A 25,082-nucleotide genomic window follows, 5' to 3' on the forward strand; every position below is an offset into this window, starting at 1 on the left:
AGGTACACTATGCAGTGAACTTTCCACAGCAGATGGTGGTGCATTGCTTTGTTGATTGAAGATTGAATTGTGCAATTTTTCTGATTGTTTGTGCTCTTTTTCTATGAATCATATTTATAGGTCTTGGCTAGACAGTGAAGGCGCTGTCTCGAAGAGACGTGTTTAATATGTGAGCTTCAGCCTGCCCATTGGCTTCCCATTTGCTCGCTCCATTGTCTGTCTCATATTCTTTGTCTCCATGTTTCTCTAGGATTCATGGTCATGCCTTTTCTTGTGTTGAGCTCTCTCCCCACAGCATGGGTCAAGTCCTTATAAATATTCACTGCTCCTGTTTTTACCACCATTTTAAGACCTACTTTTTTCATACTTTTTCAGCACTCTACACAGGCTCGTGATTTTACCAGCTCTGTCTCCTCCCACCTGCTCTCATGCCCCATCCACAGATCATTCCCTCACTTGTTACTGCTTTTCCTGCTGCATTCCGTTTCGCCCACCTCCTCTCTCCCGTCTCTGCTTGCTCCCTCGCACCTCCCGGAACTTTTAATGTGCTATTAGTGTATAGCTGACATGCTAATTGGAGCATGTGTACACGGCTGCTATTACGTGGTACGCTTGTAGTTTGTATATTTTCCGCGCGTGTGGGGTATAGATGTGTGTGTGCGTGTGTGTTTACACCATATGTGGGCGTTCAGCAATGGTGTTTATAGCTGGAAAATCAGACCTCAAGGCAATCGGGTATGTGTTACTATTGGGCATGTCAGAGCTTCTAAAGTACCTGTGTCTTCTGCTGTAATTGCATTGCCATGTTTTTCGGGTGAAGTCTTTCCGTGCACCATTGTTGTTAGACTTGAATTCTTTTCAAAGGAGCCAGGCTGAGTCTTGATGGCATCAAGGTCTGCCTGCCCTACGGTGTCCATGGCAAAAGTAGTCCTTTTAACATGGGTGCCAATGCAGTGTATTTCCTCATGTTCACTACTGTAAACCAGCCTAACACTGAAGTTATTAGAGCGCTTTACATTAACACAACTTCCTTTACACAAGGATAAATTCATTGTTTGTAGGCAAAGGGAGATTAAGTGATTTTCCCACTATCAAGGATGTTAAGCAGATGCTGAAACTCAAACCTGATTTCTCAGCTATCGAGTTGGCAGCAGTGGCCCATACGTCACATCCTAGACTTGGCCTCAGTTTCACATTTTGTGATTACGGCCAAATCACTTAATCTCTCCGTGGCTACCCGCAGTTGCTGTTGGTTGCCCGTCCACCTCCCGCCCATCGCTGCTTGCCCCGCTGAACTCCGTGGCACAGATCCCCTCCTCCCCGACTTTATTTTTCACATTTTGTTTGGGGCAGTTTTATATAGTGCCCACACCACACAAAGGTTTGGCGCTCTTTACATTAGCACCAATTACTTGTTTGTTCAGTTTTATATAGCACCAACACCACCCGAAGGTATTGGAGCTCTTTATGTTAACATCAGTTACTTTTCACAAGGACATTGTAAACTTAAGCAAATCACTTATTCTCCCCATGGCAGCCCACATTTGCTGTTGGTTGCCTGTCAACCTCCCACCTGTTGCAGCTTGCTCTCGGTGAACTCCCGTTGCACAGTCTTCTGTACCCTAGAATCCCTCCTTCCTCGACTCTGATTTTCACAATGTTTTTTTATGAAGTGCCAACACCATCCGAGGGTACTGGAGCACTTTACATAAGCACCAGGTACTTTATATTTGTGCCGTTTATATAGCGCCAAACACCACCCGAAGGTATTGAGGCACTTTAAATTAGCACCAGTTACTTTACACAAGGACATATTAATGTTTGTAGGCACAGGGAGATAAAGTGATCTGCCCAGAATCAAGGATGTTAAGCCAAAACCAAAACTCAAACTCTGTTTCCCAGCTCCATAGTGGGCAGCTCTGGCCCTTAAGCCCCAAGAGGACACCACATCGTCTCCCAAGCTTTGGCCTCAGTTCCACAGTTCGTGATTGCAGGCAAATCACTTAGTCTAACACAAGGAGATGAAGGATGGAGCGCTGAAACTTTTTGAGACACACACCCACCAGTCACAGATCTGGGTTAAATCCATCATCATTCTTTAGCTCACTTCATCACCTCAGTTCAGACCCAGCTATATGCTCAGTCTTGACCCTGTGCCTCATGGGAACAGTCCAGCCCGATCTGCCAAGCCAGGTCTACCCTGAACCGGAAACAAGCATCCTGGGACCGGTTTCTGGGCAACACTCTTCATCAGCCAGGTTAGCTTGTATCCAGTGGCAAAGTGAGCAAGGGACCCACGTCTGGGCATACCCGGCCAACTTAGGCCGAACAAAGCAAACACAAGGAGATGATGGACGGAGCGCTGAAACTTAATCTCCCCATGGCCGCTCGCATTTACTGTTGGTTGCCTGCTGAACTCTGTTGCACAGATCTTCTCATCCACCGACTTGGTTTTCAAATTTCTTTGGTGAAGTTTTATGTAGCGCCAACACCACCTAAAGGTATTGGAGCGCTTTACATAAGCACCAGTTACTTTTTTTGTGCAGTTTTATAGAGCGCCAACACCACCCAAGGGTATTGGGGCACTTAATATTAGCATCAACACATACGACCCCGGTCTCTAAGGCAAAAGCTATTTCAAAAGGAAATACCTCCCATCTATTTCCTCCACTGCAACAGAACCCTTTTATTACTGTTTCCTATGTGGTAATGTGCACTATTTTTTGCCCTTTATGAAAATCAGAAACCATTTTCAATGGACAGTCATTAAGAACCATAACAGTGACTGAAATACAGTTGTTCAGTACACTTGCAACAGTGAATAAAGTGCAGAGGACAAAATGACCCCTCACATGCGCACCACCAATGGGGTAACTGGCAGGTACGCACCAGATAGGACCCCTTTTTTTCATCATAGGCAGTCATTTTTGTCCCAGAAAAGAAAAGAAAGGAACGTGTCCAAACCAAGAAAGAATGTGAAGTGCAGCGGAGTGATAAGCAATCACACTCCACTTAGTGACACAAAGTGATTAAAATTGGCAGACACACCTCTATCACAACTTTATTATTAATTTTTAAGTGTGACATGTCAAATTAAAAAGGCTGGTAGCTATCCTCGCATACCAATACCCACTGCCAACATGTTTCTCTGCCACGAAATTTACACTCTGTCACAACACCAGTGTTGGACACTTAAATCTTTTTAGACCTCAATCAGCTCATATTTCGCATACCCGCTGGAGAGGATACATGAGGGGACGAGGAGCTCCGTGAGGCTTAGTACGATTGATAAAACAATTGAAGGGTCAATCACAGAGAGGACTCACATGAGGAGTTCGCTACGCAAACACTATCCTCTCCAGCGGGTATGCGAAATATGAGCTGATTGAGGTCTAAAAAGATTTAAGTGTCCAACACTGGTGCTGATTACAGAAAGATTACAGGATTTGCCCAAAATCAAGTATGTTAAGCTGATGCCGAAACTCAAACCCTGTTTATCAGCTCCATAGTCAGCAGCTCTGGCCCTTATGCCACAGCATCTCCGAAAGGACGCCATATGATCTCCCTTGCAACGGCCTGAGTTCCCCCATTTGGGATTACTTAATCTCCCAGTTTCTAAATGCAACAAGCATTCGAAAAGCCAGTAGGTGATACCATTGGTAAACTTCAAAGTCGCTCTCATTTTCTTTGAGGCCATTTCTCATGGCATGTGGGTGTCTTGCCCTCTTCTTGTGTTTGGACCTCCCATGGAGTATGGACCAAGTACATGTCTCCTTACACTGCTACCGGTTTGCACAGCAACGTTTTCTTTTTTTCCAAGCACTTCATTGGAGTACTTGTGTTTTCAGTCCATCTCCCTTGTACACATACCACTAAAATGCATGCATGTGTACATAAACAAATGTATTTCTTAAAAAATGGTTAAAACACAAACAGCACTTGCTTATATTTTTGCACGATCGGATGGGAGAGGAGCTCTCGCTACGTCCTCCATCTTGCCATAGCGTGAACTCAAGCCGATGGTTTTGGAGAACTTTAAGTGCTCACCAATTACATTCTACATAGACTCCCATGAAAACATACACACATACCACTAAAATGCTTGCACGTGTACATAAACTAATCCAATCCTTAAAAAGTTGTTAAAACATGAGCAGTACTTGTTTATTTTTATTTGCACGTTCCGATGGTATTTGAGCACTCACGCAGTCCTCCTTCTTGCCATAGCACAAACACAAGCGGATGGTATTGGAGCATTTTAAGTGCTAACCAGTTACATTCTAAAATTACACATTCATTTTTGTTGCTGATCCTGCTTCAATTAAGGTATTTTTCCTCCTTCATTGTTGTTTCCTATCACCCTCTCGTGTCATTGCTTGCCCATCTCTCAATTCCCTCCTGCTCCACTGCTTGACCTGCCCCCCACTACCTCCATTATTGTAGGTGCGATTATTTAATTTTTTTTTGCATGATCCAATGGTATTGGAGTTTTTATTCTGTCCTCCCTCTTGCCGAAGTGTTAACAACAGCCAATGGTATTGGAGCGCTTCAAGTGCTCACCAGTTATATTACACAATGACACATTCATCGGCGTACACAGGAGGAATTGTAAGTGATTTGCCCAGAATCACAAACTGTCAAGCCGACCCCGAGATTCGAACCTGGTTCCCCAGTTTCCATGTCGGCAGCTATGGGCATCACACCACATTCTCAGTTCACTTCAAAGCTGTTCAACTGTTTCTCACTATCACTTCCACATTTGTTCAGCAAGCCAATAGATTGCAGCAATGCCCAAACTATTGGCCTTGTCAATGTGAATGTCTTTTAGCAATTTTTTCTAGCAGCACATCTGAAGGTCAGCATGGCTGATTGTCTGAAAAAAGTGCTAAGATGTGACCAGCACATTCCACGTTGTAGCGCTTTTTTTATGTTAAGTGGGGCAAAACCGTAAACTCATCATGGGGATGAAGAGACTCGGCGTCGGCTCAACACCCTGTGATTTTAGGCTTTCAGTGACTTTTAGCTATGCTGAACAGCAGATTTTCTGGTAGACAACATGGCTAAAAGACATACACAATGTCAAGGCCAATAGCTTGGGCACTGCTGAGATCTATTGATTTTACCAATGCTTGTTATGTTTTACGGTGTAATTGTGCGTCTGTCCTTCTTGGGAAACATTGTATTTACAGTTACTCAAAGGGGCTTTAGTACGCACACAGTATATCCTTCAACTGTGGTGTTACCAAGTACTCGAAATTTCTCTCTGTTTTTGGACTATTTCTACCCATAACCACTTGCATGCGTGGACACGCGGGAATGTCCACGCAACCGTGCTCATGTGTGTCGGATTTAAAAAAAAGGGGTGGTGATGGACAGAGTATCTGAGTTAATCAGAACACTCCTGAAAGGTGAGCAAGGAGTTCTGACAGCGGGTGGCAACCAAAGACTTGGCTAAGCCGAGGCGGACTCCAGAACCACGCTGTGAACCACCGAGAACGGCTGGACGCTGTGCGGAGGCGAGGACTGCTTCTCTGAGGTGGGGGAGAGCGGCGCTGCACCACCGTAAGGCGCTGAGAAAGGTCGGAGCGACTCCCACTTAACTCTGCAGGAGCGGGAGCACACCGCCGATGTGGCTTAGCTAACTTCCACTGGTTGTTCCCGCAGCTGACCAGGGAATGGGCGCCAATTTACTGCTGCTCCCTCCACACCAATCACCGCTACTGGGCCACTTGCCCTCCCAGGCGCCACATAACTGCAGGTGTCCCACGGTCTTCGCTGCGTGCCCCACGCCTCTCTTTTACTCACGAGTCTCGCGTCACTTAAGGGGGCCAGGTGAGATCTGCCGCCAGAGGCCTCTTAGTCACCTCAGTAGTCGCTTCAGGGTGTCCGCGACATGGGTGCCATTTTGCCAACGACCCCATCAGTGCGGCAGCGTCTCAACCTAAAGGGGGGTTTGGGGGGCAGCCGAGCCGCGAGGTCTGCCCCCCGGGCAGATTTGGGAGGGGGAAGGGGGGAGAACAAGCGAACGGCCATTTTGCCGCGTTGGGCTGGCTGGGGTCGGACCAAAAGCAGCCCAAAAGGAGCCCAAAGCCCAAAGCTTAAATAGCGTTCCAGAGTGTTCCCAGCCACCATTTTAGATACTGAGACCTGGTGGCTGGGAACGGGTTTAGTCAGGAGCTTTTTGTCTAGTTTTGTCTTTCTTGTTAAGTTTATTGATTGTTACTTCTTCGGCGGCTTTCGCTATTTTTAAGGGGGCTTGACGAGGGGCGAGTCCTCGATGCACTACACGGCTGGGCGAGGCGGGCGGCCATCGCCTGCGCGCCGCCACAGAAGTTTGCGCTTTCCCAGGTAGGTCTGTGACAGGCGGCGCGGGAAACAAATAATGTAGGGAGGGCGACGAGGCGCGCTGCAGCGGCGCCCCGCAGTCTTTGGGAATGGAATCGGCGGGGAGGGCGGCGTTTTGGTTCAGAGCCAAAGGACAATTTTGTAATTCTGGTTTTGGGATGGAATTGAAATGACCACACATTGTATGTAAATGGAGCATGCACAATGCGGTTGTGGGCTAATGCACGCATGCATAGTACTCCTCAGGCACTGCCGGCTGAGGCGCGTGTGTCCCGAAATAAAGCAGGGATAGCCGATCTGTCAAGAAAGAGATAACGTTTTGGGTGAGAAACAATTAGGTCTGCTCTGCGCCACTTCTATATGGAGGGCTCAAGTGCATCTTTGCACATTGTCTGCTCTGGAGGACGACGCGAGGTCGGGAGGTGGCTTGAACAGCAGCCCAGTCAGACACCCCAATCATCGTCCATTTTGATAGAAGCCCGCCTGCTTTCTCTTTTCTCCTAAGTCTGAATTTGTGTGACACCACCCATGTCACAGACACCAGTGTCAGTCACAGCCAGTGAAGCCCCCCTTCGGGTGACCACCCTGACTAGTGCAGGGATGTGGGAAACAAAATTCTATTAGGTATTTCTCTTTAGAAACACCACATAACTGTATGAAAACATTAAACACACAGCACAGGCAGGAACACCGGGGGTAAGGGGGGTTAACAGGGAGAGGGTACGAGGAGGTCGGGGGGAAAAAAGGGGGGCGGGGAGGGAGGGGGGCGCGGTTCAGAGTCCCAGTACACCAGCAGTACTTTTCTTTGGCAGGGGGGCGGCCGGCGTGGGGCTCCAGACTTGGTATGGCTTGGGGCGGCCCGGCGGCACCAAGGAGAAGGGAGGGCTGTGCTTCCTGCAGCAGGCCCGGAGTACGCGAGGGTCTCGACGCGGCTGGTTACGAAGGCCCCAGGCGGGCTCGCCAGTCCCACCACCCACAGGGCCCCCAGCGGCTTGGGGAGTAAGAAGGCCCCAGGCGGGCTCGGCAGTCCCTCACACCCACAGGGCCCCCAGCGGCTTGGGGATCGACAGCAGCCATGGAGCAACGGCACAGAGGAATACTTGACTAGTCTTGGTATCAAAGATGAAATTGTGTTTACCAATCAAATCAGCGGGGGACTTGGTGAGGGCGTCGCCTCTTTATAAGACAATGCAGGTGACATTGGGGCTACAATGGTGGAATGCTCGCGTACAAGCTTTACATGCCTTGGGGCCAAGGATATTCAATTCATTGTCCTGTGCTTTCCTTCTACACGAGTACAATGCAGATGACATTGGGGGCTACAATTGTGGAAGGCTCGCATGCAAGCTTTACATGCCTTGAGGCCGAGGATATTCATTTCATTGTCACGGGCTTTTCCTTATACACGCTTAAGCACACTGGTACTATATCTAGCATAGGAGTTCGTCATTACCACATCAGGCTTTCTGGGAACCTCAACGTATGTCGCCAGTGGGGTAAGATGGATGGGCAACCTGCGACAATCAGTCTAACGGGAGGATTGGGTGGTCCTTACGCGGGCAGCAAGGGTAAGGCGCTCTTAGATGGAACGAGGTGGTGGTGTTAGCTGAGACAATATTTTGTATAGTTGTGGGAATAATGGATGAGGCCTGTGGTTATGCAAAGCTATGGGTGGATGTTGAACTACATTGGACGGGAGGTTGTGGTATATTTCTTTTCCGACACATTAGTTCCAATATATACGAGAATAAGCTAGCGCGAGATTTACAGATGGAGGACGCGGCGTATGGTCAGTGTTCCTTTTTCGACAAGCGGCAGTAAGGGACAGGAAAAGGGGCTTTTTGGGGATCATGAGTACCCCTGAGTGGGTAGCAGTGGGTAGGTTGTTATACAGAGGTTGTGGCTCGCAAGGTCGGGCAGGAGTGTGTGGTAATCGCCGGTGTGAGGTTTGGTCATGCAGCCACGTAGGAGATCTCTATTGCAGGTGGGAAGGGAGACATTAGACGGGGTAAACGGCGACAGTAATGCTATGCCTTTAAAGTGGTCCAAAGTTGTCGCAGTGAAGTTGGGGATATTGGGGCTATTAGCCACGTGCCCGTTGTGTTAGAGGCAAAGTCAGACATGGGACTCCATACCATTATGGCCGACACGTTTGCCGTGCAGTTGGGTCACGTAATCGCAGGAGCGACCATAGCGTAGCTGCACCGCACCAGCGAAGCACTCGACGGTTGAAGCGAGTTTCGTGAGAGGAGGACTGATTCAGGCAACCATGCGTCTGTAAGTTTTCTACCGTGGCTGGGGGTTTTTTGTGGGGTTGTACAGCGCTATGCACGGAACTCGGTCATTATGTTAGTTTATCACGTTATGTTCCCTTGCGAGGTTGCACGGGCAAAGTACAGGGGATGCACGTCCAGTTGGATTCATTCATGGGGGCGCTAAGGTCTCATAACACGATAGAATATCGGTACTGTTGAGGCATGTGTGCAATTTTAGTTTCTGCTCAAAGAGAGGCGGAGGGTATAAGATACGGAGTGGTGCATGGTTACACAGCATTAGGACGCGACGTCAATTCAGGTGGTTGCGGTGGCGGTCGTTGGTTCCTTTTAGGAGCAGACGTTAGGTCTTCGTTGCCGGTCGTGTTGGTGAGTAATGAGGAGCAAACATGGATGTTAGAGGAGGGTGCATTTCGCCTAGTAGTATGGGGCGGCACCACGGATGGGACAGCCGTATGGGACCTGGGTTACGTTTGACTCCACGAAGCTGTGATGGGGTAGTGGTGTTCGGACACGTTGGGAGTGGAATAGGTGAGGGACATTATGAATATGCGCTTGGGGCATTCCGTGTGGGGTGGGCAGACGATACATATACATGTTCTTAGGAGATGGGTCGTAAATATGTTCTGGTTGGTGCATCTGTGATTTTACAATAGATTCATGGTGCAACACTTGTCCTGGCGAGGGTATCTGGGATAATGGTGTGTGAGAACAAACGTCAACGCTATGACACTCTTCCATGGATAAGACTACTGTGCAGGGTATTGGGTTTAGGTAGATAGGGGGGAATAAGGTTATATGGCGAATGGCACATCCGGGTAAGTAGTGCGCTCTATAAATGTCTGTGATTGATTGATTGATTGACCACATAGTGGGGGGGAAAGGGTCAAACACCGCTGCACTTTGTAAACCCGAGTAGCTTGGATATTTGAGTCGCCGGACATGCATGAAATATGGCTTAACATTGGTGATGTACGTAAGATAGGCTCTTAGGTGGCTTATGAACACTACAACACTTTGATTTGATAATAATCCCTGGAGCGTTATGGAAGGTTGTTCACTATGGTGACACAGTTGAAAGAGTAAAAAAAAAAAAAAAAAAAAAAAAAAAAAACTTTAAAAAAATTCCCTGAGGACCACTTCTTTATTATAGTTTTTGACTAGGCCCAGTTCCTGGGGAATATTGTTTTGCCAAAGGTATGTTCATTAGGTAGGTGGACACGGCATTGCCGATGGGCTGCGCGAGGTCATGCGCGGGGTTGAAGGTTTCGTAGGTTCCAGCAATGGCTTTATGGAACGAACGGGTCAATGGGGGAGTTTCAGCCCTACCTGGATGACTCTTTTTCGTGGCGGGGCCCCGGACTCCACGAACTGCCAGGTGGCGCTGGACAGGTTTCAGGAGATCACGGAGGTCTTTGGGGTGCCATGGGCGCCGGTTGAGGCAGTGGGGCCACGCACGGCGCTGTCACCTTTGTGTAAGGAGCTGGTCTCGTTGTTGCTGGAGGCACGGTTGCCGGCAAGCGAGCAGCGACAGATGTTGAGGCGGCTCGAGGTGATGGAGCCAAACCACAAAGTGGCAGTGTGGGGAAATTCAGAAAGACAAGTGGGGCCAGGCACGGCGCTGTCAATTTTGGGAAGGAGCTGGGCTTGGTGTTGCTGGACACACGTTTGCCGGTGGACAAGCAGCGGCGGATGTGGAGGCTGCTAGGGGTGAGGGAAGCAAGGAACACAGTGCCAGTGTGGAATTTCAAATGACAAGTGGGGCCAGGCACGGCGCTGTCAATTTTGGATTTGAGCTAGTCTCGGGGCTTACTGGAGGTGATGGAGGCAAGGCACAATGTGCCAGTATGGAAAGTGAAAAGACAGTGGGGACGGCATGGCATGGACAAATTTGGGTATGGAACGGGGCGTGGGTTGCTGGAGACACGGTTGCTGGCAGACAGGCGGTGGCGGATGTTGAGGCATCTAGAGGGGATGGAGGCTAGGCACGAGGTGCCAATGTTGGAACGTCAAAAGACAGTGGGGCCAGGCACGGCGCTGTCACTTCTGGGTATTGAGCTGGTATTGGTATTTACTAGGAGCACGGTTTCCGGCAGGCAAGTAGCGGCAGGTGTTGTAGCGGCTCGAGGTGATGAGGCATGGCACAAAGTGCCAGTGTTGGAAATTCAAAGACAGTGGGGGCCGGCTTGGCGCGGTCAATATTTGGGTCGGGAACGCGGGTGTTGCTGGAGGCCTGGTTGCCGGCAGATAGGCAGCAGCGGATATCGGGGCTGCTAGAGTTCTAGTGGCATGGCACATGGGGGTAGTGTCGGAAACTCATGTGCTGGGGGGACACCGTGGTTTTGCGGGCGAGTGGTACGTGTCGGGGAGGCTAGCGGGGTGGAAGCCTCAGGTAAGGGCGGGGGGAGGATAGCAGTGGTAGGGCACGTTCCGGCTTCGGAGTGGTGGGGCGTCGGAAACGCATGGACGGTGTGGCGGCCGGGGGGACATTCACACGTCGGTGGCGATGATCCGCAGTGGTATCGGCGTCATGTGCGCAGCGAATTTCTTTTGAACGCGCACGGGAAGTGAGGGGGTATAGTTATTGACAATGGTTGCTCGTGCAGGTCGGGAATGGTTTCTTAGCCCGGGACGTGTTGAGTTGGATGGTGGAGCTTTCGTTTGTAAAGAAGGCCAAGTGGCAAGCACGGGATAGCTTACTTGGTGGTAAGCTGAGTCTCAATCCTGAATGGTTGCAGGTTGCATGGGTCAGGGAGGCCCGTTATTGGGGGGTGCGCCATGAGTTGGGGGCAGGCGGTTGATGTCTAAATTTTTGCATCAAAAAAGGGGGGGTGGGGGGGGGCAGGAAAAGGGGGAGGCGGTGTAAGCACCTAACCTCCGCCTTTCCCTGGGTGGCGGAGTTGTTTTTGATGTTGGTCAAGTTTGGCTGGATTTCGGTACTTTCTCGTGAAGTTGGGGAGTTGGGAAACGGGAGCGGGGAAAGCGTAACCAGTTTGGGAGTTGACATTAGAGGGTAGTTAGTTACAGTTGCAAGAAGGCAAATAGGAAGGTAGGTCTTGGGAGGTTTTGGAGTTAGGAGGTAGGGGATAAAACTGGATAGTATTATGATGTAATTGAGTTATATGTTTGTATATTGCAGGGTGGGGGATTTTATCATGTGGGGATCGTAGGGGTGGGGGGGAGTAAAACAAAAAGGGGTCAGGTAACTCGATGTTTAGAGAGGTTTCAGTTTTGTAAGGCAGTTGCCAGTTTAATAAATGTGATGTGCACCTGTTTCAATAAAGCGGCCTTTTACACACACAAAATGGTAGTCGGTGTGCTTGCCCCCCTTCCTCCCTCCCAAGGGGGGTTTGGGGGGCAGCCGAGCCGCGAGGTCTGCCCCCCGGGCAGATTTGGGAGGGGGAAGGGGGGAGAACAAGCGAACGGCCATTTTGCCGCGTTGGGCTGGCTGGGGTCGGACCAAAAGCAGCCCAAAAGGAGCCCAAAGCCCAAAGCTTAAATAGCGTTCCAGAGTGTTCCCAGCCACCATTTTAGATACTGAGACCTGGTGGCTGGGAACGGGTTTAGTCAGGAGCTTTTTGTCCCCGCCCACCCTCCCCAGGTTTTGGCTTGGGATTTTGGTTCTGCTGGGAAGGTGAGGACAGGAAGGGTTTTTGTGTCAGGTGGCTGGGTTGGGACAGGTGCACAGGGGGTGTTTATATGTAAGTTGTCGCTTGGAACAGGTGCTGGCGGAGTTGTTTTTGATGTTGGTCAAGTTTGGCTGGATTTCGGTACTTTCTCGTGAAGTTGGGGAGTTGGGAAACGGGAGCGGGGAAAGCGTAACCAGTTTGGGAGTTGACATTAGAGGGTAGTTAGTTACAGTTGCAAGAAGGCAACTAGGAAGGTAGGTCTTGGGAGGTTTTGGAGTTAGGAGGTAGGGGATAAAACTGGATAGTATTATGATGTAATTGAGTTATATGTTTGTATATTGCAGGGTGGGGGATTTTATCATGTGGGGATCGTAGGGGTGGGGGGAGTAAAACAAAAAGGGGTCAGGTAACTCGATGTTTAGAGAGGTTTCAGTTTTGTAAGGCAGTTGCCAGTTTAATAAATGTGATGTGCACCTGTTTCAATAAAGCGGCCTTTTACACACACAAAATGGTAGTCGGTGTGCTTGCCCCCCTTCCTCCCTCCCAATGGACAGGTTACAGGCCGCAGTGTGTCCTGCATTCTTTCCCCCTCCACCTCAGCTCGCAGGGCACCGCTGATCAGCACGCTTGACTGCGCCTGAACTTGTGTGGCTGCCTGCTGTGCATAGCAAGAGCGGCAGCGGCCATCACAATAGGGCCGCCGTCTTGGTCGCTAGTCTGCCAGGCCAGAGAATTGCAAATTTGCCCCAGATTTCGTCAACATTGGCTCCTCAGGGTTCATTTCGGAATCCTGCTGCGTGTATTTCAGCTCCCCCGGCTGTATCTAGGGGTCAGGATAATTGCTTACAGGGAAGCGGCGGTCGAAGCTCTTCAGCTCGTGTCTGTCTTCATCGGCTGCAGGCCACCATAACACCTTTTTCCCATGGTGAAATGACGTAATGTAAACATCAGCAGAAAGACAAAACGGGCAAGCAATTCTCTTGCAGCATTTTATGATATAGATTGTGTATTTCCCAAATAGGAGAAAGGCTCATAAGTTGTACGTCCAGCTTGTTTGTAATCTTTTTATGTTATGTTGCGTTATGTTAAGTTTTGTCTTGCTGTGTTATACAGATGAGAAGGGTGGCAAACTGCAACTGTTTTGTGACCCCAATTGCTGTCGCAAAAGAGTCATACATATCTAGAGGATTCGCTATTAGGAAGGGACGCCCTCGGAACGCAGCTTCTTAATAGTGACTTCCTATTCCTATTTTGCGAGTCGCAAATAATTTGTGATTCACAACATGGGAATAGTACATGGCCAACTCATTTTTTGCGGTGGGAAAGGGTCTGAAACCCGTCTGGGACCACAAAAAATACATCTGGCCCTAAATTGGTTACAGAATAAAAGAAAACTACAGAAGCGGAGGTATGAGGCATATGGTAAACCACAATGGGTACAGGCTAATTAAAGAAACAAAACAGGAAAAAACAAACCGCACACATATTCTAACCATATACTCACAGGAACATAAGAGAAAACAGTAGCTAAAACGATACAAAACATGAAGTGAAACAGCATAGAATAACAAATGAAAGGGGAAACATGAGAATACAAGAGAAACTAGAGTAAGTAACATAAATAATGGAGTGATTTATGAAGGTGTAAGAGAGATGGAAGAGACTATGAATCAGATAAGAAGTGCAGTGACAAAGGAAGGAAGATAGATTGTGGGAGAAAATTAAAACTAGAAAAGAAAAGTGGAAACAATCCAAGTATGATAGCGAAGTTCAGAACAAATATTTTGATGACCGGGCAGTATTTCTGGGCCAGCACATCCATAAAGTGAATGTAGTAGTGGTTTATAGAAGCTCTCTAGCAGACAAAATGTTGGAGTGTTGAGAATACACTAGGTCTGAGGAATATGAATATGCCTAATAACTTGTTTGAAAGCCTGCCTAGTGAAGACACAAAAGTAAAGTTCATACATTTTCTAAAATGTTTCTACATTTTAATTTTTTTATATTATTTGCTTTCCTCCAATCAAGGTTTGTCATGATTACAAGGGTGTCAAGAGCGACACATCCTGCCCTAAAGGAGAGGAATGCCGCAGGCTGCATGTCTGCCAATACTTTGCCAGGGGGCAGTGCCGCTACTTCAATTGCAATCGGTCGCACAACCTTCTGGACCCCATTGCCATTGAGGTGATGAAAGGACGGAGGCTCAGCATGGAGATGATCAACAACATCCAGATCCTGCGCATCCACCAGTGCAACGAGGCACGAAAGGAACCCCAGAAGTATGAGAATCCGAGAAGGACAAAAGGTATGAGCAAGGAAAACATCTCAGTGCAGTGCGGCGGAATTTGAGGCATGCGCAATTCGGATGGCCCCCGGCCGGCCGACGCCCAGGCCGGCCGGCCGAGGCATCGAAGAGGTTAATGGTACAGTTGTCAAATCGGTGCGTGTAGGCTGGGCTCCATGTTTCCTTTCCTCACCTTTTACAAATCATTTTATCAAGTGACTCTCAACCCCATGTACTAAGCCCTATATGCATAATAGAGGTGGATGAGCCCGTAAATGAATACTATGAGGTGAGTCAGAGCCAAGGGCCTGGCTTGGCTCTAAAAGTCAAAGCACGAGCCAAGCCATGAAAACTTTTGGCAAGTATAACGTGCAACAAAAATAATGTAAAATTATAATACAGTCTCTCAAAAATTCAAAAAAGTATATTGCTTTAATACGTGGAAGCATTTCACCTTAGCAGAATAGATTGTCGCTGCATAGACAGACATTTATTAAATTGATAGTTTTTAAACATGAACTTAGAAACATTAATTGCTCTCCCCCAACGACAATGTCATTAGTGAATTACGAGGCAAGTCAGTAGTTATGTAAACCCTAAATCTGTCCTAAATTCTTATTAAAACTGGAGCAACATTACATTCTATTAAATCAAACATGAAAGGTGCTTGTACAGGGCGCTTCCTGAACTCAAGCATTTAAAAATGCTTTTATATGTGATAACAAAGAAAAAAGAGGCTCTGTGAATAAAAATGTTTACCTAGGATCACACAGTTTGGACAGGTAGTGAAGCTGGTACTGATTCGTGGTTATATGGTTTTACATTTTGAAATTCAGTGAGCAGATGTATCTTGTCTCTCTCTCTCTCGCTCTCGCTCACGTGTTTGACATCAAAGGTCAATGTTTTGTTTTTTATTATTCTTGGTGCACAATAATAAAATTTGAAATGGACATGGCAAACTCAACTCAGGACCACCAGACCCAACTATCAAGCCAAAGAATGCATTTATTTGGGGGCTGTCGCACCCCAAACGCCCCCCTGAAGCTACGCCCCTGGCGTCGCTGCTTAAATGGAGTACCTGTCCACCAAACTTTCAAAAAGCCCCATAGCCCACCTAATGCAAATCTATACTAACCCTGCTTCGCCGGGTAACAGTTCAACCCTAACCTCAGACTTCTCACTCATTCATACTTCAGCCCCCAGTTTTTTTATTTGGTAAAATGTAAGATTATTTAATAAAATAGATAATATAATGAGAAATGTTTAGTAGTTGGATGTAGTTTTTCGTAGGAGATATTGTTGGGTAGTGTATTTTTGTAGGATATATTGTTGGGTATTGTATGAATATTGAAAAAAGATCGACATTTTTCTAATAAGGTACTCCATTTTGTTTTTAGAAAATTATAGAAATTCAGGAAAATAGGGTTATATTTTTTGTATTTTTTAGTTTTTCTTTCATTTTTGTGGTAAATGTTGAAAAATGTTATGTATATTTTTGGTTTTAATACATTTGAGGAACATATTTTTTGGTATTTTTAATATAATTATTGATTTAAAAACACGTTTTATGAATTTTAGTGGTGTTCATTTCATTGTTGGAATTATTGTGGATTTTGTAAGTTTTTAATATACTTTTTTAATATTAAGAAGTTATAATATCTGATTCTTAAATTTGAAAAAGGTTTTATTTTTTTATCTTTAAAAATATGTTGTTTGATTAAGAAAGTGTTATTAATGTATGTTTTTTTGGCAATATGGTTTAAAAAGATTTAGGGTAATTTTTTTATGTTCACAATGTGTTTATTTTTGTTTATTACGTTTTCTCAACTTTTGTATAGAAATTGGACATTTTTATTGTGGTAGTTTTAGTTGTGAATATTTATGTTATAAAATGTTGTATAATATTTATTTTTAATGTATTGTATTTTGTTTATGTTAGTTAAAAATATAATATTTATAAATATAAAAATATAGGGGCTCATTAAGATGTCGGGCAGAGCAGACTGGACCCGCCCAACCTTAGGTCAGCGGTTCCAATCTCAGTATTAGGGTGCGACCTCCCACAGCTTTTGCAGGCGGAAAAGGTCCGCAGCACAAGCTGCCATAGCAGAATCGATGTTTGGAATCATCCCTGCACCATGTGGCAGGCACCTTAAGGTGCCTGCCACAAGGTGCAAGGATGTTTATTGCCCCCCAGGCACCATAGCAGAGAGCCAGGGAGGAAGGAAGCCATCCTAGGGGCCCCAAAAGTCTTTGCCGACCATTGCCGACAGCACCGTCCGCAATGGTAAAAGGCCAGGATGCGCCCTAATTGGGCTGGTGGTACTGCCGCACATCTGGCGGGCAGTCCCATCACCGTTATGATGCCCGCCCGCCATCATAATGAGCCCCTTAGTTTTGGTAGTGTAGTATTTAGTGTTAGTTTCGTGATAACAGCGTCACAAATGATTGGTGACATAATGTTTGGTATTCTATTTTTGACAAACACTTTGGTGTATGATTTTAATAGTACACGGCAGGAAACAGTAGGTGTAAGAAAGCCTGCACTAAAGTTCTAATATTCACGATATTGGCAGTTGTGTGAATGTTACACTACCACTAATCTGAGTGTGTCTGGGTAACAAGACCCCCAACTATCACTCGATAATGAATGTAATATGCCAGATGCATGAATGTGCGCAGAGTCCTTCACAAGGACTTAATTATTGATAATAATCACGCAGCATGATATGGGCACATGAAGTAACAGTCAAAAAAACTGTTTGTTTTTTATTTACGGGTCGGACACCTAAACAAAAGAACCGTATTGAGGCTAAATATATACCTGACTGGTTTTAGGTGCAGAATTCTGCACACTTTCATCAAGAAAATAGGTAGAACCTTTAAAAAATCACAGGGAGGTAATCTGAATTGCCCCGAAGAAAGCCCTGTACCCACCAGGGCCAATTTCAAAGGGCTGAAAATGTGGCTTAAGGGTCATAGGACCACTGTATTCTCACCACCCTACGCCTTACTTTTAATATCCTTATTAACTCCACTAATGAAGGGATACCTGGAGTTAACAGAGGATTTATATTCTTTAAACCCCCTGGATTACTTCTCCTAAGTGCTCCCTGAAATATGGTTGAGCCCACCCTGAACCTTAAGCGTCAGGGTGAATCTGATGATGAATCATGACACTACTAATGTGTGACAGTTATATAACACCTCCCCGGCCCTTAAGCGGATGGTGTGCCACCAAAAGAGAGTAGTGCCCCACGTAACACTCAATTACAGGGTGAGATACTTTTTTGTTTGGTCTATAAGAGTTTTGCACCATCTTCTAGGGATCGGAGAGGAAAAACTAGTCGACCAAAGACGGCTAGTCCACTTCCTCACCCTACTAACACTCTAACAACGGTAACAATGTGCCCTTCAGTAGGCGTTTGCCGTTACTACCAAAGATACATCACATCCAGTGATAAAGCTTGGTACTGGGATCCCGCTTTCACCCAAACATAATGCATGGTTGTCCATCATTTCACCTCCTCAAGTCACTACATCGGTCAAAGTGGATCCTTTGGCAACAGCCAGCATCAAGGCTGATCCTACGAACAAAGGAGACATTCATATGTCCTTGAGTTCACCATCTCCCCTTAATACAAACAACCAGCACTCAACCAGCAAACAAATCATTTATGCCAGCATCAGCAGATGCTTCTCCTCCTCTGACAAAGGACATGAAGGATCTTATTACAGCCCCTGGCACCAACATGCCAGACAACAGCAAACCACCTACGAAGGCCTCAGTCGATGCACTGCCTTCTCTACCAATGAGTACAAAGCAACCAGTACCATCATCTCGTACCAGCTCTCTGGACAACAACAGCACATTATTGTGCACTTCAACACCTACCCCTACACTGCCCAGAGGAAACCAGGGATCAGCAACTGATACTGTGAGTGGTCCTCCTACTCTGAGCTCCACTAACTACATAAGTTCTACTGACCGCACAAACCCTGTGACTGTCTCAACCTCAGACTCAACACACATATAAATCACCTGTGCATCCTTCTCCCGCTCCCCTCACTCCTGTTTCCAGAACAAATAATCCGCTGAAATGTGTACCAGTTTAAAGAATATTCACTGAGGGCTCCTGAACACCGAAATGAATTGAATTTAATTGACTTCTATGAAGCTAGAACCCAGGCGCCTGCACCAAAAAGTAAGGACAATCCTTGCCTTTCTTTCAACCTTGATTTTGAAGACCGCGCTAAAGCAAATTGCACCATGAAAATAGCACAAATAGCAGTGCTGTAAAATCACCTACATAGCATCATCAAATGGATAATGTTCGTGCAGAGGCTGCTCCCATAGGGGGCTCGAGAGCCAGCGCCATAACCATCGCCGTGCCCTCCCCGGCAAACTAGTGGGGTAGCGTTTGGCGCAAAAAAGACAAAGAAGCCAGAAGAGGCCCCCCTACCCTTCCCCCCGCGGCAGCTTCCGGGATAGCGCCGACACCCCTAGCCTATGGGGAGGCAGGGCGGGATACAAACCCCCCCCTCCAATGGAAGGGGGGACTCCCTGGAGGCAAAGGCGAGTCGGGGGGCACATAACCACTGCTCCCCCTGGCAAGCTCCTATCTCACGGAGCGGGGGGAGCAGCAACAACGGCGGTGCCCAATCTTGTCCCACCCACCCACACCTAAGGAACAGCAATGTCGGAGGGCTGAGGAAGACGCAAGGCGTGGCGAAGAACTACGCCGATAGCGGTTGGTACGGAGGCACACCGGAGGGCGGTGTGCCAGAATAGGTCCACTCACCTTCAGATGCCGCACGGCTGGGTGAGTTGGCCTAAGGACAGGTGGGTAGGACCACCCACTCTGGGATGCCTCACGGCTGGGTAACGTGGCCTACCGAATGGGGGGTAGCAGACGGAGATGGCGCTCGCAGCCCAGCCCCCGCCGGACGGCAAGGCACAACAAAGTCGGACAAGGTAGCGAGATGGCCTAACTCCGGGACAGAAGCTACTCCCTTCCCGCGCAAACAGGCTGCAAAAAATCCAACCTACCAAAGGAAAAGACCCAGAAGGGCCAAGAGACAATGCCAAGGAAGTTTTGGATGACATAGCATGATTGATGCAAAGTATATACATGTTTCCTTGTATTCCTAATAAAACTGCGGCCAACAAATGACCACCACAAGACAAACGTGTGCGTTGGCTTTCTTTCATGATAAGGAATACAGTATGGGGGTATATACAACATGCAAGAGGGAGTGGGGCAGAGTGCGAGGGTTATATTTAGCGCCAATGGCACATAGCATCGTAGACAGGGCTGAGAATGTAAGCTGCAATTGGGCTAACTATTCGAAATTATGAGTGCTAGAAAACAGAAAGTGGCAGCTGCAAAAATCAAGGGGAAACAGTTGAAATGTATAGCTGCATGCAGTAAAAACACAATGATAGAACACGCTGTGTTCCAGATTATAATCCTTCCCTGCCTGACGTCCCCTGTCTGCAATGCTGAAGTTTCCTTGTCAGTGCTTATGTTTTGATTGCTAAATCACGATTTATTTACGGGGCTATTTGCACTCGCCATTTAAAGATGAGCAACTAGGGCTAGAACTTTTCTTGCATGTGTGCCTCGTCATGGGAACAGAGGTTGTGCGTACAGGGAAGGAAATCTGAGAGGCAGCGTCGCCCTCTATCCAGTCTGGGAAAAGAAAGTGCACTCAAAAAGCATGGTAAACATTTCCCCTTTGTGGCAGCTGTCTTTTCACCAGAAATCATATCCACTTGGATGTCTTACTGTGTGGTGTCTCTCCTCCTCCGGCTAACTTCAACTTGCACCATTGGTTATTATCATAGGTGTTGGCCACACCTTTGCATCTACAGTGCAAATGAGCAAATCCATGACATTGACCTGCTCTAACTACACGAGCTCTGGTACTTTCCCTTTTCAAAGGGAGGCTCTGGTACGAAAAAGGAGTAAACTGAGAAGTGCCGGTACAGAGAACCAGTGAGCAGGGGTACAATTAAGGTACTCGTTAGCGTAATAAAATAACACAGCGTAATAAAATAACACAGCGTAATAAAATAACACAGCGGTTAACCAGATCTTAATAGCATTTGAAGCATGCCTTGTGCAGCGTCCCTTGGAGCATGTAGGAGCTAAACACGTACTCATGCTAGACTAAGAGCCCACAATAATTCCCTAATTTTCCTTCATTTAAAGTCAGTGAGACTCAACACGGAAATCCATGGTCAATTGCTTGCTCTATCACACGCCCTATGTAAGGGGCCTAAGAAAATGATGTTCTGGGTGCTTTTATCTGAATGATCAACTGCCAAGACTCCCGATAGAGGTTCTAAATCTACCTAGCAGCTCAGAACCGGAAGTGGAAAGTTATCGCAAGAGTTTAAGGATATACTTCATGAAATAAGAGGGCTATCCATTTTTAATGTGCTTGAAACATTTTTATGTGTGTGTTTAAGAAAAAATAAACTTACTTTTCTTGTAAGCATGAAAAGTGAAGGTTTTCTCTTGGATTTTGATGCTGAGTAGGGATTCCCGAAAAGTTTACACATATAATTTACATTAAAACATTGGAATGCTGAGAGCTCAATTGAAGACAATGGGGTATCTCCGGGCTTATAAGGGCTGGTTTAAGCCCGCAGCACCATCATATTTCTCCCTTTTTCATTAAAAAAATTCTACCCTTAGTGAGCGGAATTTTCTAATAGCCTTATAGGCAATCCAGGTTGATAAAGGCCTTCTCCCTTGTTATAGACCCAAGCTGCAGGCCTATAACCTGGGCTCAGGGCCCTTAACACCCGGTATAGCCCTCGGCAGCTGGCTATAATGCTATATTACAGTGAATGTCCTCTCAGTGCAAGGATTTTGTTTATCTAGAGATATAATACTTGATTAAAAATGCAATAGATTGCTGTTAATCACTTTGTCTAATGCAATGATATGCATGATTAAGAGCTCGCCTATCTTTAAGTGCACCGTGAAAATAGGACAATGTTTGTCTAATGTACTACATAGGGGCCTGATTCAAGAAGAATCCTGCACTCTGGCGGAATCTGCAGAGAATGCGCCATGCAGAGATTCTTCCCAAGTGCGGAGATTCCGATACTAGTGTGGAGACTCCACCATGAGTGCAGAGTCCGCACTCGTATATTTACTACACATAAGTACCTTGATGAATAAGGCCCTTTGTATGTCAGTTATGTTGCAGTGCCTTATGTAGTTTTAAGCAGTTGCAGCCATTTCTCCAGGTTCTCAGGCTGGGTTGGTGGAGGTGAGTGCCAGTAGCAGTTCTGTATTCAGAAACCGTCCTGAGACTTGAGGGCCAAGCTACCCGTCTCTAGTCAATCCGTCAGTCAAAGCACGAGCAGTCTCAGTTGTGTCCTCTGTGTGTTCCAGACCCAACTGGAACTGGAGATACCCATAGTATCTAATCTCGTTTAGGCAGGTTGTCTCTGGCCACAGTCTTTCTTCAGCAGGTTTGGCAGTGTGCTCAGGACTCGGTTCGCCATCCAAACAGTGTAGGTGTCTCCAGCAAGACTTCGTGAAGATGCCACCGGAGGTCTTGAGGGAGGTGGGTAGTGGCAGAGCACCTGCGCAAATAATATGAGAATTCCTCCCACCAGTAGAAACCCATCAAGTGAAATCAAGGGCTGTTTCACAGGGAGATGGAGAGACAACTTGCAGAGTCATCTCTCTGCAAAATGCAGTCACTTTGGGTGGGTTGGGCAATGATATCAACAATTTCCTGTCCTGGGAGAATCCTCTCATAGGCGGTAAGTCTCACGGTGTGGCTAGAAGCAACTGTTCATTCACAGTTTCTGAGATTAATTTGGGCAAGTTCTAAGCCATATTGGCAGTTTACCTCCTTCTCCTCAGGTAACACAAACAGCATAAAGGTTGGCCCCTATCATATCCTTTCCTCTTCATGCAGAGAATTGCTGAAGTAAAAAATTTAACTTATATTCTGATAAAAAAGGACCGCCTTATTTCCAGAGGTTGTAGCAATTGATATTTTGAAATACAGAATCTATGGCCACTAAGGATGTGAAATCACTCCAGGCAGACCTTGGCCAATCAGAGGTCATTGGTGAACTAACAGTACATCTTCTAGAGTGGGATAGGGATGCAAAGCACATTTCTTTGTCTCAGGATAGCACAAGTGGCATACCTTTGACATACACCTTTGTCAAAATGTAACTGGTCACAGGCTGACCTGATGAATCTTGCTGAAACTGCTGGGGTACATACAGAGGTTCCCTGTGCTCCAATGTAGGATTTGTGGATTCGTACCATGCACACAGCACCTGGACCTAAAATGGTCGGTATAGGGAAAAGAGAAAAGAAGATACAAGTAGTGCAAACAGTAGGTGCAGCCCAAAAAAGAAACACCGATATCTTTTGCTAGGGAATTCTATTGTGGGTTAATGGATTAAGGGATCCTAGTAATGACGCACAGTACAGATTTGACCAGGAAAAGGCCATTAGGCAGTCTCAAGAGAAAGGCATCCATCTATAGACCATAATCATTTGCCATTTTATACCTGTCAGATTAACTCCTAGACATAGGGATAGCAGTGTAAAGGGGGTACACATGGTAGGACCCCACATTAAGCAGTCTCGAACACTGTGTCTGTGAGCAACTTCCGAGGATCATTATGGATCACCTCTCGTATGACCTGGAAGAGGTGTTTCCTGAGCAGCAAAACCTATCCTGTGTACATGCAACATATTGGAACTGTAGAAAGTAATGTTCCAAAATGACAAAACTTTATTTTGTGCCAAACCCCGATGTCCACCTTGTTGCATCCATTCTACATGCAAGATGATGTCATTTTGGATCCATAGAAAATACCATACTAAGATGGCCGGCCACCATTTTGGCTTTGTCAATGCAGGAGTAATTTAACAAGTATTGGAAAACCCAGTAGAGGCAAACAACAAGCATTTGCAAAGCGATATTAATTGGCTTTGACAGTGCTTGTTATAAGAGGTAAGCTTGCATCTTAGCCACTTTTGGGTAATGGTTGGTTAACATTCCTCTACTGGAGAGTAGCTATGGTGGAGTGGCAGTATGTGCTGCTGTGTGCGAGAACTGTTGGTTTGGATTGTGGCGCTCTTGCAGATAGATGCATACGCTCATCAGGTATGACCAAAGACTGTCTGCGTTGACTTCTCACTCGCATGCTTCTCAGTCAATATCCGATGTGTGGTTTAGGCAAGTATGTGAATTGATGCGAGGTTCTGCTGTAAAGGTACCTTCCATAGGTTCACACACATTCCACCCTTCCCCTAAAGATGAAAGTGTATGGATGATGTCACAGAATTACATTGTATTTCGAAATAGCATGTGTTGGGTGTCTCTTGTCGACATCATTAGGTTGCAAATATGACCCTTCCACTAATAAAGTAGAAGTGGTAAAATATTTTCATTGTAAATATGTTGACAGGCATTTACCAACACAAATTACATGAAGCATGAGAATGAATGAGAGACACCTGTGCTGCATACCCTGTGCTCCAGGTGTTACAACCTGTCTGATTAATACTATGAGGTGAACGGAGAGGTTAGTTGAAATTACATTGTTATTTTGAGAGAAGTGAGGATCCTAAAATAAAATTGGGTAATATCTAAGGTTTCATGCGTTGTTTGCCCAATGCTACAGAAACTAAAGAAATATTACCTTAGGCCGATATATGGAGGGAATTAAGTTTACATTAGAAAGCTGCCGTCCAGATTTTATATAACCCATATACTTAATGATGAATATATGTTTGCACATTTTTATTTCAATTTTATTGTTTTAATCTTCTAAGAACGTGGATGAAGCACACTCGTCTGATAAAGGGTGTGGTTGAAATAATATCTAAATAAATAACCTGTCTACATAGTACAGTAAAGTGAAAGGATAGGATGTTATATCTAACGTACAGCCTGTATATTGTGATACACTGATTATGAAAAGGCATAAAGACTGAAGATTGAAAATGTAAGCACCACTTTATGGTTGTTATTTCGTTACAAAAATACTAACTTAAAACAACTTAGCACAGCTCTCTCTTTTCTGGCGAAACGATTAACTCTGTGCTACTTTTCCATTCCCAGTTTTCCAACCCCTTGTGCGGCCAGTGGTCTCTCCAGAAGATTGTGGTGATCCGAACGAGATCTGCTCCTATCACATCTGGGCATTTTGTCAGCGCAAAAGTGAGTCCTTACAGACTTCTTACCGCCTGCTCCTCGCAGGCAGTGCACACCTGTGTCCTGCTCAGCTTGGTCGAACTGTCACTGTCTGGAGTTTAGCAAACGTATGGTTTGGCTGCTACAAATATTCATAAGGATGTTTCATGGCTATCATGTGCTTTACACTATTATAAGATCTTTTGCATATCGTTTTGCGTCAGGGAAAATAAGACTTGCCAGAGAAACAGTCAAAGAGAATTAATCGAGTCAATAGGATTATTACTCAGTAATCATAGTTCTTCCATGGCGTAGAGATTTGGAAGAATAGTATCTGAACTGAGGCAAAACACAGCAGAA

The 25,082-nt window shown here is 46.2% G+C and overlaps 1 protein-coding gene across 1 annotated transcript in view; it reads left to right on the plus strand.

Annotated features, from left to right (window-relative positions):
* Positions 1-25,082, plus strand: part of LOC144807640 (protein mono-ADP-ribosyltransferase PARP12-like) — a 190,040-nt gene that overhangs the window by 77,775 nt on the left and 87,183 nt on the right. Inside the window, exons 4-5 of the mRNA XM_078673266.1 lie at positions 14,276-14,552; positions 24,651-24,749. Coding sequence (XP_078529392.1) covers positions 14,276-14,552; positions 24,651-24,749 — 376 coding nt within the window. The remainder of the gene's footprint in view (positions 1-14,275; positions 14,553-24,650; positions 24,750-25,082) is intronic.

The sequence above is a fragment of the Lissotriton helveticus genome, chromosome 1_1 (assembly GCF_964261635.1).
Source record: "Lissotriton helveticus chromosome 1_1, aLisHel1.1, whole genome shotgun sequence".
NCBI lineage: Eukaryota > Metazoa > Chordata > Amphibia > Caudata > Salamandridae > Lissotriton > Lissotriton helveticus.